General features: G+C 36.4%; 1 protein-coding gene across 1 annotated transcript in view; it reads right to left on the bottom strand.

Annotated features, from left to right (window-relative positions):
- The window catches only part of VEZT (vezatin, adherens junctions transmembrane protein), a 45496-nt gene that overhangs the window by 14900 nt on the left and 15663 nt on the right, over positions 1 to 14933 (bottom strand). Inside the window, exons 3-6 of the mRNA XM_065742664.1 lie at positions 9945 to 10034; positions 8180 to 8355; positions 5367 to 5642; positions 819 to 956 (exon numbers count right to left, since the gene is read on the bottom strand). Of these exons, the coding sequence (XP_065598736.1) occupies positions 819 to 956; positions 5367 to 5642; positions 8180 to 8355; positions 9945 to 10034 (680 nt within the window). The remainder of the gene's footprint in view (positions 1 to 818; positions 957 to 5366; positions 5643 to 8179; positions 8356 to 9944; positions 10035 to 14933) is intronic.

The raw sequence follows: 14933 nt of genomic DNA, 5'->3' as shown, positions 1-14933 counted from the left end.
CTTTTAATGTGAAGGAATCATATCACCCTCCAATATAAAAGGAGTATCTAATTGCATAAGGCAGTGGAATCTATTTGAAAGATGCTCTTTGCCATCAATCTCCATATAATACACATAGCATTTGCAGGAGTTTGTGATACACAGGGAAAACTACAAATAAAGATAACTGGGAACTACCTTAAAGCTGTTCTTACTTGACCTGGTGGGGAGGGACCACTTACCCACTTCTCTCACATTTATATTCCTAGCTTTCAGTTTTCATGCACTGTGGATTTGTTCAAGTGTGACTCTCAGCTCACAAACTGCCACTGTTTCTTCCACTACATTCTGCATATATAGTGCTTCTATATAATGTTTCTCTTTTTGTTTGCCAAGAATTTATACACCTACAGTTCCAATCAATTTTTTGGCCATTTATTTCTGCTACCATTACTACTATGACATAAAGCATTGCTATTTCCTACACAGTACAACAAACACCTTGAATTGCTGAGGAAATACAGATGATGATTCAGATTTGATTTTGTGAAGCAAGTGTTACAGTTTGATTTGGAACAGAAACTCCACTGGAGTTACTATAGTGGATATCACTAACTAGGGCAATGTTTTCAATGCACAGGATCCTATCTCACACTGCACAGTGTAAAAAAGGAAATATGTGCACTGTTCCAAACCAAGCATAAGACAGAATTTACTATGCTACCTATATGATTAGATATTGTATGTTTCTAGTCATGCCACCTCTAAACATTGGCACGAATGCAGGTAGAAAACATTAACAGAATATCAGAACAGATGGGTTCTTACAAAAAGGATATTTTTTCAGCATGTACAGAGTAGCCAGTCTTGAAGCTCGGAAGTTGGCTCTGACAGATCGATAGACGGCTTTCCGGAGACCAATAAGATGCTGACTAGGATGTTGTCCAGCTTTATTAAGTGGGCAAGCGGCACTGACCCTGTCAAGCAAACTTGAAAAGTAAAATGTGATACAACTGTACAGATGTCCTAAAGTATTTTTAAAATCATCAGTTTTCTTATTCTATCACTTAAAATTTCTTTTCACATTGCTCAGTAACTACGACGCGCACACACACAGAGAAGAAATTCATCACATCAGTGAATTATTCCATCAGAAATGTAGTTAAACAGCTAGGATTCCTCCGAAGGCAGCCTGACTCCATTCTCACCTGAGCCACAGGAAAATTTCTGAGGACATTTGTCTTCTCCAAAGTGTTCCAAAAGAACATAGTAAACGTAGGCAGGCCACATTATCTGCTATAAAGCTACCACAAGCCCATTGTAAGTTTGTAGATATTTAACATTTACCTCTTAGCATCCAAATTTGCTCTTTAAATACCTTTCATAGAAAAATGTGCTGCTACTTATTGTTTTTCATGCAAAACACTATTTTTGATCAAACTTCCTGCAGAAGTATTCTCTAGGTCAACAGAAATAAGTGGCGAAATAGCTTTTATCAATCAAGCAATGAATGAGAGCAGCTTTGTGGGAGTCAGTCAGATAAACAGATGAAATGTATGCAACTGTACAAAGCATTTTTGAAAATGCATATGTTCAGATGACTATACAATTTAAAATATGCCATTTTCTTATTAGACTGTACTTCAAAATGTCTGTAGGCAATTTTTTACAGTTCTAATCTGGAAACAAATTGGATTATGAACTGAGTAAATGTTAAATATATCTACAGAGTCTTAAGACATGCAGTCTGATGCCAAACCTATGGCTACAACACAGAAAATGTCCTAGGTGGACAGTTCATCCTCTCTTATTTGTTGGCACTGCATTTACTAGAGCCAGCTCAGGAATGGAAGTGGTGTGGACATCAAGATTGACAAGCTGTTAGGGGACTGTAAGCCTGCTTCTGCTCTCAGCTCACTCAGAGCTAAGTGATGAGTTCATTTCACATCTGTAACAGAGGACATGCCAATCTCTAATGTTTTCTTAACTTTCGAAGGTAACAATCAGTATTGCTGAAGGATAAACTCTTGCATCAGTTTTCAGACTCAAGGTTTGGTAAACTGACAGAAGCAGGCCCAAAGAGAAGAGTAAGACTATTCTACTGGTAAAAACTATTCCTTAGTAAAAAAAAAAAAAAAAAAAAAAAAAAAGAAATTTAAGTTCCACTACAGCAATGTAAGCATTTCCAGCTTCTGCACAGAACAAGTATAGCACAACCCATGTACTGTGTGTACTGCCAGTATTCAAGAAAACAATTTGTATTGCTTCCTGGGAGGCTTGTTGCAGTGTTTGCTTTTTTATGGAATACTTCATAATTCCAGTAATGATAATACAACTAGCTATAAATTTCTGTGTAACAGGCATGCCATATCCCTAGCTTCCTTGGTTTTCACTTATCTTCTACATACTTTAACTGAACTTATGTTATCAGCTTTGGACATCTGCCACAAATAGCAAAAATTTTGAAAAAAGGGTAGAAGTGGAATTCCTCTTCTCTACTGCTCCAAATCCACTTTCCTTGTAAAGAACAATTATTTATTTCTCCATTAGTTTCAGAAATCAAGTTTTAAGCAGAATCTCTCTTTTAACAAACCAATCTATACACTTGAATAAAAAACTATTACTGCACTCCAGCACAAAAGCAGTTTTGCAAAGATGCTATATACAACAATATACACTCATAGAGTTTGGTTCTAGATGAAAATACAGAAAGGTAGTACTTTGGAAAAAAAGTTAATTCTATCAGTGGCAGACAAGAAAATAACGACTTGCTTTTTATTGCTGAGGCCTTTCATTGCATATTCCTACAGTTTTCATTTTATAATTTAATAATGAACATACTTTCATTAGCTGGGAGAAAATCCAGGCTGCAACTAGTGATCAAGTTTCATTTGTCTAATTGCAATAGAGACAGAAATACTGCTGTTCTGCCTCAGCAGAGCACTTTCCTACGTTGGCTACGTAATTTCTGAAATCTAAATTACATTGGCAAAATCTTGAGCATCGCTGCACCACAGAGCTTTTACCATGCAGGCTTAAAAGCCAACAGAGGTGTTAAACTATTCTGAAGGTAATTATGAAATCAGAGTATTCAATGCCTTTGAAGGGCAGATAATATAAGAAGACATGATAGGGTCCTTAGTTGATGGGATTTTTTTTTCCTGTAGTGGCTACTGAGGCTTTTTTAGGTGGGATTAGAACAAAGGCAAAACAACATCTGAATCAGTTGAACACACAGCAGTCACTGTGATGCAGTAGTAAACCAGTGAACCAAAGGAGGACTGACCAAAATCTCATCAAGAATAATTCAACATTTACAGAAGCCAAATATCAATTAACAATGGGGCAAAGAGAGAATAAAGCAAAGCCATAAAGTGTATGTAAATTAGACTATCAGAACATAACAATGGATGGTGCAATACAGAGACAAAAAACAGCTGTGGAACACAAGAACCTGGGCTTGCAGAGTTCAGCTAAATACGGTTAGTCAAAATCTGGACTCAGTGTTATTTAATTGTCAGCTTCATTATCCTTCATTCTAAAGATAATTAATGCACAGTCTAGACTATGCTAAGCTAACAGCATATTCCAAAAACAGCATGTGTATCAGGCAACAGGATGCTGCACTGCCCAGTTAAAATCCTATTCCCTCAAAGATATGAAACAATACAAGAAGATACTCATTAACTTTCCTACTGCCTTAAGATCCTTCCTAAACAAGCATTAAGACTTTGACAAGGTTACTACAGGAAAACATATCAAACTTGGTTCTTTCAAGATTCACTGTAGCAAAATTTACCAAAAGAAGGGGTAGCTATTATTTTGGATCACACACAAAGCATTATATCAAGCAAAGAAGTGCAGTATTATATATGGGTGCTGGAGAGGACATTTCCTCTAGCCTAAACCCACCCAAAACCTGTAAGACTCTGACTTCTTCATAATGAGTAATTATTCTGATGAGAATGCTGACACAACATTCTCCCACTCCATCCACACTACAAAATCTTTTGAAAAGCCTGCCAGAATTTTAAGGAAAGGGGCTATGAGATCGAGCCCTAGCTTAAAGATCAGTCTTTTTTTTTTGTTGATTTATTATCTAGGATACATCGTAAAAGAAAAAGAAACCAGCAGTTTTTAACATTGACCACAAGTTCATTTGCTTAAACTTAGGAAAAAATCCAAATGTTTTTCTCATCTGTTATTTGGACAAGCCCTAACAATAATTCCTTTTAAGAACTCATCTGCAAAGATAAAACTGTCTATTGCTTAATGATATACTTCTTCAGAAAACAAAACAAACAAAAAACAGCTAGGCAGACTGAAGACATGCTTATGCATTCCTAAGGGAGAATAAAACATTTAGCTAAGTATACTGAAGGTATCTCAAACTCAAAAATGAATTCAAAATGCAAAGTCCACAGCGTAAAGCTTGCATGTAACAACATGTAACAGCAAGTAGAGCAGTTGGTCTGGCATGAGCCATTTCTTGGTGCACACTGGGGAACTTTTATTTGGTTTTAGAAAGAAGTCAACAGGATTTAGTTGCTGGCATTTCCCACCTTCTTTAATTTCAAGCCTAATTAACTCAGGTAACATGTGTAGAAATAGGCTGCTACAAGGGAAAAGGATAAATGGCAATGAGAGTGAGCCTTGGAACCACTGCACACACTGAACACGTTCTTATGTCCTTCAACACAGCAAGTGCAAAACTACCCAAAGAGTAAAATATTCCAAAGAGCTGAGTAAGTAGGAAAATTTCAATACCTTAAGTGAAGAGGCAAATCCAAAAGTAAATAACAAAATTGTTAACATCTTAACAATTGTAAGCAAGAAAAGAAAAAGGGATTGTAATTTTTTTGAGGTTGAAAATGACCTCTGAATAGGCTTTGTTGATTGCTATGTTATCATTACTTCATACTATTCTTTGATAATTTTGAAGTAATCTTGTTTTCTACGATATGAATGATTACTTGCAGATCAGTTTGGTTACATGGATTTGGCAAAATGAAATACAAAAAAAAAAAAAGTAAAATAAACAATCTAAATGACTCTCCAGAATGGAAACTAAATTGGTTGTAAGTCCTTTTCTTTGGGTATTTCATTGCTAGCACTTCTGGAGATTTTCAAAGGCGTAGGTGTCCAGTAAAGATTTCTAAGACTTAATGCTCCTTCAGGATGCATACTTTTAACAATGTCTTGTTAGGATTCATACTTGCATGTTGGTGTACATAGCTATGATAATTATACTATTTTACATAAACAAAAAACTTCAAGTAGTACGGTTTTCTGCAATTTTACTTGTTATGGGAGACAGTGCAACAAGAATATGTCAGAAAACATCTGGCTTAAATGGATCTGTGTATTAAAGCAAAACGTAGACTCACAGGGTAAATCCTCTGGAAATTACTTCAGTCTCTTGAATGAGCCGTAGAGCTTTCCTCACAAGATTAGTAAAAGCTCGACTATTTGCTACTGTTTCTTCCAGCTGGGTACAGTATTTTTGCAGGGACATTTGCAGCTTGGCTGTCCTCCATGTGGCCCACACTCGAAAGCCTGCATACACAAGCAGAACCAGTCCCCACAGTAGCCACGATGACTCCTTCCACCACGAAGGAAGCATAAGCAGGGCACTTACAAAGGCAAGCAACAGTGAGATATCCCTGCAAACAGAGAAACTAGTTTCAACCACGGACTCCAGAGGACAAACAAGCAAGAAGTGCATGTAGATTCTTAAGTGAGCTGTAAACACTAGAAAATACTAAGCTGCAGATTAAATGCACATTACATTATATTACACCTTCAGTACGCTCTAAGGTTTATCCAGCTACTCAATGGCACAAGTAGAAGAAAGATGTACCCCTACAAAAGGCCAATTTATTTTATATGACTTTAAAACAAAGCAAACAAAATCCCACAAAGCCAAACCCCAATGTGACTACTCAGCATTATAAGCCGGAGTGGGTAGGAATGGGAATATCTGTATTTCCTGGTTGAAAAGTACAGTAGGAAAGGGTATGGGTTTTTGGGTAACAAAATCCTCACGTAACACTAGCTTTATTTTTCAGAGTTTGACTCACTTAACTTGGATACCAACAGACCACTAGTTCTGAGCACATTCTTATGACACAGATTGAATAATTATTTTAGATGAATTGGCAGCATCTGAAAATCCCTAAAAAACAGTAATTAGTATCTCAGTTCAGTTATTTCTAAAAAAGCATTTTCAAAATCACATAAGGTGGTTATTTTCATCTAGAAAAAAAATCTACAAGAATAAGTAACTCCTGGAAAATACACTGTGTTTCACATGTTTTAATAGTTGCAGTTTTGTAAAATTGTGACAGTCTTCACAGAGACGGATGGGATACAGATTTCAACCTACATAAAAAAATTTCAATTGGAGGTTTTGAAATATCATTTTTCTTCCTCCCAAATTAAGACACAGCTCTGGATTTTCTGGTTTCTGGACAGTACTGCAGTCATTTTTCAGTAAGCTTTACAAAAGCTAACTCTTTAGGGCTAGTAATAGACCAGCAAGGATGCAGAGTTAAAATATTACACCTAAATAACTTTAAAAAACAAACATATTGTCTGTAAATTCATCACTGTATTTGGGAAAAAAAAAATTGCACCAAAAATCCCCAAAATGAAAGACTGGAAAGGGTCAAAGAGATCAGCTTATTGATTTTCAGTTTCTGGTTATCACCTCTGACAGACCAGAGAAGATAAGATTCCAAAAAGCACCCATGCAATTATTTCTACTACTAAGTATCCTTAGAGTTCCAAAGTTTTCCCCCAAATCCAGTCTAAATCATTTGTAAATTTATCAAATTATTTCTCTTCATATCCTTCCCTTCTCCACACAGATTGCTATCACTTTCTTACTGCCTTCTACTCCCCATAAGACTGTTTCAGCCCACCCAAGTTTTCCCATGCTGGTCAAACAATCCTTCCTACCTCAAATGCTTCCAAAAGATCACATTTTCTAAACTGACTATTTTCCTTGTTCTCTACTTAACTTTTTCCTAATTACCTGTACCTCACAAAAAACAGCATGAAAAAACAGAGTCAAGATGCAGGGAAACAGGGAGAAAAAAGTTAACAGGGATTGCTAGATGAGATTTTCCATTTACTGACTTTTTCAATTCATGCTGTGCAACAATATGAAGATCCTTCTGTGAAGTAGTATCATCTATCCAATTGTTCAGCCTCGTGTTGTTAATTTGATTTTTCCTTCACAAGGGAAGTATTATGCCCTTGTCTTTATTGACTTTCCTACTGATTTCAAGATATTTGTCAAGATATTTTTAAACTTCAATCTACCAAAATACTTAAAAATTGGTGACATACATATGCTAAGCAATATTCAGAAATTTTGTCAGTGTTCTTTATCATCTGAACAGTTAAAGAAACAATGAATAGTATTAGGACCAGGAACAAATCATAGGAGAAATGGTAGTTTAAAAGTTCTTGTTTGAGAATATCAATAATGACATATATCATAAACATTTTTCTTCCTTTTTTAATCTGCTGAGAATTTACAGTAATTCCATCTATTATCCTAAGGAAACATACCACTGACCTGTGCCACAAGATATTGTTACCTACTGTTGCCTGCCCATTTCTCAGTAAGTCAGTCTGTCAGACCATCCACCATTCCTACTATTTTTCAAACACAGGTGGCATTTTGTTTAGACACAGTTGCAGCAAGATATCTTCAGTGTTCCAAGATGAATTTCGTCAGCCTCTACTAATTTCAGTGTATTGTATTTAAATGTTCTTCTAGTATTCTAAACCCACAAAAAGTAATTGCCCACCTTACAGTTAACATGCTTTATAAAGACCACAGTGAAAAAGACACTTTCCAATTCAGTCTACACAGCTATATCTCATTTAAAATCACCACTGCGTGGCTTTTGAAACTCACAAATTCATCAATGTTAAGTTTTATTTCATGGCATGTGTTAGGGTTTGTAAATACCGTCTTATGCTTACGTAGCTATTTCAAATTAAATCTCTCGATAAAATGCCTGAGGCATAAAAACGTTTATCCATATATGTGAGTAGTATTGGATCAAATACTCAAAGATTTGAGGAAAAAAGAGTTACCACATCGCCGCATTTTACATAAATAACATCAATATTTTGTTGTTGTTGTTAACAGTGAATACTGTAACAGATATTCTCTGTACAATACCAAATATTAGGAGTTGCTAGGGAGCGTAGTGTTGGAAGCTGTCCATTTTCCTGTTGCTTACACTGCCCTGCAGACAGGATACTTGGGTCAAGGAACTCAATCAGTTCCACATCCTCCTGCAGCAGAACTTCCTGTTGCAGGATGGTACGGAGCGTGTCAAATCGAAATCCAACATCCTTACCAAAAATAAGCAGAAGAAAAAATAAGTGTTGTTAAAGAATATGCAAAACTTTTAAAATTAAGTTATAGTAATAAGGAAAACATCCAGACACTCTACACTTCACTGACAGCTAACACTTCTTGAAGATTACAGAAATATTTCAGGTCTTTCAGTAGTGGATATGTCACCTATTTAAAACATGCTTAAATTTAAAAACACATTTTCTATCTATTCCTTCAGCCTTGCAGAGTATATCACAATGACTTTATGATCAGATCTAGATGGTAACAATATCTGGAAATGTGTCACAATTATGCCAACATATTGCACCACACTATAATCACAGAACCCTTCCAATAGAAAACGTTGTAGAAGAACCCAAATCCGAACACGCTGCATCTTTGCATCTAGATTACAGGAAGGAAAGGAGAGTAGAAGTTAACAGAATTTTGACATTTCACATTACAGAATCTTTTTAGTCTGCATTGACAGAATCAGATTATTTATGCAAACGTAGGCTTTCACAACCAGCTAGTTAAATTCTTTACATTGGTATCAAATCAGACAACGTGAATTCTGCATTCATGGAAAATGCTGTTTTAGGGGTATGTTCAAGAGGAAACTGCCCTCCTTCAACATATCCTGCGTCATTTCATTACCCTAAAGTAGCACACAGCAGGAGATGCACGTTCTCCATATTCTTTGGTTGTGTTTCCACCTCAAGAAATTAAGGTTAAAAAAGCTGTGAAGACAATACCTCTGATTTGAAGAAAAACAAGGAAGAATGGAATAAAAAAAACAATGAATGATCAGAAATGAGATGTCATGGAGACTCTGTCTTCCTGGAATGAGGGAGAAGTGATAGCAATTAGACTTAGAAGAACTCTTAGAAATGGAAACTCCTAACTTCTCATATTGCTCAAAACATTTTTTCCTAAGCTACATATAATGATTCCTTCTTATATCATAGTAGAAAAAGCAAACAAACTACTAACTGTTAGATTCTGGGACAGTCTAACACAACATTTTCATGATGGTGCGTTAGTTTGCTTTGCTTTTCCTAAATGCAGAAGCATTATGGAGAATAGAGCAGAAACAAAGTGCATAACCCAGGAAAGGCCCTAGAGTGGTGAAGCTGCCCAAGTGCAGTGGTATGCCTGAGCTAAGAAGCTGTAAAAGAGGGCAAAGTGGTATCAGATGATGCTCTACAGCCTTTTGCACCTTGACCTGTGTCTACAAGTCACTATCTGCAACTTAGTGACTTTCTCAGTGTCTCTGCAGTGTCTTCCACTGAATAGGGCAGTTTTAATGTAAGCTAATTCCTTTCAGCTTTCAGAAATTTATTTAATTTCTGACCATCTCATCCATATTTTGTACATACTTAAGCTGGCTACTGACAGTTTCTTTTATTGTGTGTGTGCCCAACTTGCCTGGCATCCTACCTCTGAAAACCAGAATCAATATTACCTAAAGAATACGTAAAACCCTTAGAAGAAAAAACCAAGAGAACAAAGATGGTGCTTGGAAATGAAGGTACAAAGGAGGGGAAGACTTGTGGATTAGGAAAGGAAAATATAAATAAGGAAAAAAAAAAAAACCTCTTACCAATCGGTGAAGTATGTCATCATTTTTCTTATATTGTGGAAAGGGAAACCAACTTCTGAAGAACTCAACTAGTTTTGACAGGATGCTTTGCTGAAAGGAACAGAAATTATTTTCATTAGGAATGAAAAAAAGGAAGAAATAACAGACAGACAATTTCTTCATTTCTGCATTTGCTTTCCTTGTTAACTCAGACACATGTACCTGCAAGGAAGTTTCCCTTATTCTATTTGGCCTAACTTCAGAGTATGGGAACATCTGCTTCCGCTCAGTTTGCCAGTACACAAGACTGTGAAATGAAGCTTCAATCACCCCACCTACTGAATGTAAGGAATTGTTATGTTGTACCGTTAAAAATAAATACAGCTTGAATTTGTTTGATCTCAGGTTAGCAACAACTGCCTTGGTATGAAAGAATTTCTCTCTTCTTAAGGATAATAAAAAGCAGTGATGTTAAAAAGCTGACAAGAGACTGAAGAAAAGTATAAGACTGGGAGAGGAACAAACTCTTCTTGGAAGACAAGACTCTTAGAGATGAGTGAACAGAAGCAGGGATGCACATTTTTAACAGGAACTGTCTCAGAAAATCCCTGTCACACCAGCACTTGCTATCAGGTACTTTCTAAATGTAACTTTGAACAACACTAGTTAGGGGATCCTGCTCTCTGTCACTGCACATTTCACTCCTGTGTCCTCCTAAAATACATGAAAACATCACAATTAAATAGATGCATGATTCTGTTTCACTCTGCAGATTTTTAATGAAAAAGGCAGAGTTGTGGACAGACATTATATATCTACTTTCCTCAAACTGAGCTGTCAGGAAGTATTTTTAAAATATTTAGTAAAGACTGTTTCATGAATTCTGAGGCCCTACATCTTTATCTTCAAACTGCTGACTTATAGCACAATCAATTGAAATGCAGGCCAAAAAAAGTTTGAATTTTGAAGCACTTACATTTCGTGCCACACTGTTTCAAAAACAAACAAACAAACAAACAAAACCCCAACAAAACTAAGAAACCAAAACTGAAACAACCCCAAAAACGCAACAAACAACACCACATAAACAATATAAAGATTATAAGAGCTTAACCTATACATGGTATCTGCGATAAATCAGCTTCTTCCTTTTCTTCTCTTTTTAAGATAGAGAAGTGTAAAAACTGACATTTACCACATACAGCTGAAAGGTCACTTGCCCAGAAGAAGTGACATTCAGCTTCTGATTATGGGATTCCAGGTACAGCCCTGTTTGAATGCAAGCTACAGAAATGATTATCTTCCATGGTAGTTTCTTCTGAAGTGGTGCAAATAAAACAAAATTATCTGATGTAAATTTGTGAAAAATCGAGATGAAATAAACAAAACCCTTGCCCTATATTTGAGTAGCAGACAAATACTTTGTTCTATATATAAGCAGCTGGCAAATACTTTGTTCCGAAGTATTCTTAGCACAGTGAAGTACAAAAGGAGCTGTCCACTTAGAATGATGTCTCTGGGAGCCTATCATTTTCAACTGCTTGGCTTTCTGAAGTTCTTCTGTTTTTATCATAAGCATTTAAATCTACACCAAAGACAGTTTTAAACTACTACCGTGCTCACTAAACTAGACCATAGAACTACTGAAAAAACAGACCAATGTGTTACGTGTTTGGTTTATTCACCATGTTTCAGACTAAAAATAAAAATATGAGCTTGCATAAACGCTCAACAGGCATGTCAGTGCTTGAAAATAAAACAAGGCAACCCACTGTCTTGGGCTGTGACCCAGTAGAGCACAGTAACACATTCAATTATTCAGATCCTTGGAACAATGTCTCACAGTCTGCATTCCCATTGGGAGCGTTACTGACAAGTAAAACAACTTTCATGAGCACACAAGTCAGGTCATGTTGCCAGTGCTTCTGGAGTATTCTTCTTACAACATTAGAACACAAGTCAGTAAATGGATTCCCTTAATAAGCTTAATAAGTAATTATTATTAAGCTTATTACTAAGCTTAATTTGCAGAATTAAAGGTATCCACTGCTTAACATTAAAGAAGTAGCACAGGACACTGAACATTTTAGGTTCATTCATTTTGAACCTAAAATAAAACTCTTAGAAATATTTCTCTTCTGTCCAGGGTGAACTTGAAATGGCAATTGAGCAGTACCTAAAATACCATCATTAATATTGGTGTCTTCCAATTTTGCACAGTACAGCCAGATTGTAATACCAAGCAGTAAATACCCTTCAGCTATGCCAAGCTGGCATTATGTAGGTGGAAGTCATAGACAAAGGCAAGGATTTGTCCCTCCTTTCCAACTTCTGCGGATGGCCACAACACTAAGTATCTGCCTCCAGCACCTGCCTTGTTCTAGTGATTGTCACATTTGAGCCAGGATAAGGTGTGACAGTAGGATCAGCTAAGGCATTCAGATATGCACAGTAGTTTAGGAAAAATGTATATGCAAAGAAACATATTCCTTAAAGATCAAGCAGAATTACCCAAATAATTCTGGGTTTAAATCCAGAAAACAAGTCTTCTTTCAAACAGTGCTTCTGAATATCAAGTGATCAGAACTTTGTAACTTTCTCCTGATATTGGTATAGCCAGAAGCACTGCATCTATGATTACATGCTAACTCACTTCACTGCCTCAGCCCTCAGAACACAGTCTTGAAGTACCTTTTACAGCTTTTCAGTTTAGTGTTCACTTAAGACAATGGTCTGATTAAGGAAACAAAACAAAATAAAACTAACCAACCAAAAAACTAATCAAGGTGCACTTCAAATTCAGCTGATGCCTCTACTGCCTGAACCATAGCACTGCTTTTTAGGAAAGCAAAACACAGCAATGTTAGTATCAGTCAGTAGGAATGTTTTTATCTCCTAGATTTGTTTTTCCAATTCATTAAGACTCCACAATAGATATCAGCCTTGCCAAAATGCTGTTGCATGTCACAAGATTGTACCTGAACAGGGAACCTACTTGATCGAATACAAGAGGAGTAAACAACCCCAACTCAAAGACAAAGCAATACTGCAACTTTTCTAATGGGAGCTTTCCAATATCAGTCAGCTGGCAACCTAGAAAAAAATACTATTTTACTTCTCTCTTCAGGAACATTATTTGTCTCCTTTTCTAGTCAGAACAAATCCTATATTTAGTAGGATGGGATGAAGATTGAGAAATAAAGCAGAATCAGATGCTTCCCCTAAAAAATTAACCACCTTCTTAAAGAAAAAAGTATCATTTCAGATGACAGGGTGTTTCAGATCCATTAGAAAACCAAGGAATGATAGATGGACTCTGATAACCTAAGAAAGCCAAAACTCTTATTTGTTTATGCACCTGGACTGCATTAAACTCTAAAATATCTTTTTTTTTTATTATTTAAAAGTTTAATGCATTTGTAAACTTGCTTTTCAAAACAGAAAGAAAACAATACCCACATACTAGGCATTGTTCAGCACGGAACATCTATTCCCTGTGATTTTGTTATTTACGCTATACCGAAGACCTAATTAAGATCATTTCACATCAGGAGGAGGTACACATTCAGAAATTGGGAAGCATTTGCTTCACAGATATTTTATAATTTCAGTGGACTACATCCGCAAACAGTGAGAGAAGGGAAGTGATAACAGTCTGATCTAGAAATGAGGAAATGATTGGATGAGAATGGAAATGATTTGCCTGTACATCACAGAGAAGTTTTAACGAAGCCCCAGATCCTCCTTACTCCAGTGTACTTCTTTAAATATGTGGCAAACTGTCTCTCTCCTTTTGAGACAATCAGCCAAAAAAGGGACACAAAAACAGACTTTCTCACATCAGATTACAAAAGACATTCCCAAATTACTGAAGCAACAGTTAGAAGAACCTATGAAATTTTATCACTACCAATTACACAAAGGTTTCTTCCTTTTTCCCCTACCATGCATCTTCGTCTAGACTGAGATGAGACAGTATGAATGTCATCCTGGTATTTGTAAGAAATGTGCAATCCATTTTCACATTGCCTCTGCCTTCAAGCTGCCCAGCAAACCATGATTAATTACTTTTACAGCTGACATAATACCAGAGGATTTCCTTCCAGAGCAGTAAAATTAAGGGTAAAATACTTGAGGGGAAATGAAGGGGGAAAAAAAAATCCTTGAGTTTTTTTAAAAGCAGTACAACCTCACACTTTTAAGGTTCTTAAACTTATAGCAGTTTTTTATTAAATTCAGTGAAAGTTATATATACAAACACAGCATCATACTGCTTTACTGACTTCCACAGTTGTGAATATGCAAATAAAATAAGGCAACATTTTGATAACTACCTGTTCTTTCTCCAGATCAGAAAAAAGAAGGATGTTATCCACTTCAATTCACACACTTCTGATTCCTACCTACCTAACACCCTACACAGAGTGGCACAGATTAAAAAGCCCACAAGACATAAAATGAAGGAGGAAAAAGATGGAAACATTCAAAACTCAAAGTTTTATGCTGAAATAAAGCCTAGCTAATTGTGACTATTACTTGGCTCAGTCCTTGAAGCATCTTAAGAACTATTTAAAAAAAAATCCTAAGAAAAATCTCTCTCCTCATTTACTATATGATCCCCCATCCACCACATCTTGCAGGGATCTTCAGGAGATCTCAAGGCCACTTGTAACACACTGCTCCCCAGTTCATTGCCAGCTAAGCAGAAAGGTGGAACACTGTGGAGTAGGGAAACAGCAGAGGTTACAGACAAGAGGGAAGGGCGTTGTGAACCTCTGATTTGAGAACAGCTGTAGAGATTTAAAGCAGAAACAAACATAAAAGAAAACTGAGCTCTGAAGACTAAAATCCACAGCAGATGAGAATCAGATGGCCTAAAGAGTGCAAAGATGTAAGCCATGGAATATGGTGGGGAGAAAGGAGAAAAAAATGCTAATTCTTTAGAAACCTCACTACCTCAGCTCACAAGTTGTTTTGAGTTCTTACCTGCAAGGTACGGCCCAATGACCC

Source organism: Cyrtonyx montezumae, unplaced genomic scaffold (genome assembly GCF_038088225.1).
Source record: "Cyrtonyx montezumae isolate F1298 unplaced genomic scaffold, pur_monq_1.0 scaffold_3, whole genome shotgun sequence".
NCBI classification, from domain to species: Eukaryota; Metazoa; Chordata; class Aves; order Galliformes; family Odontophoridae; genus Cyrtonyx; species Cyrtonyx montezumae.
The sequence above is the reverse complement of the archived record's forward strand: the minus strand, read 5'-3'. Positions and strand labels throughout refer to the sequence as shown.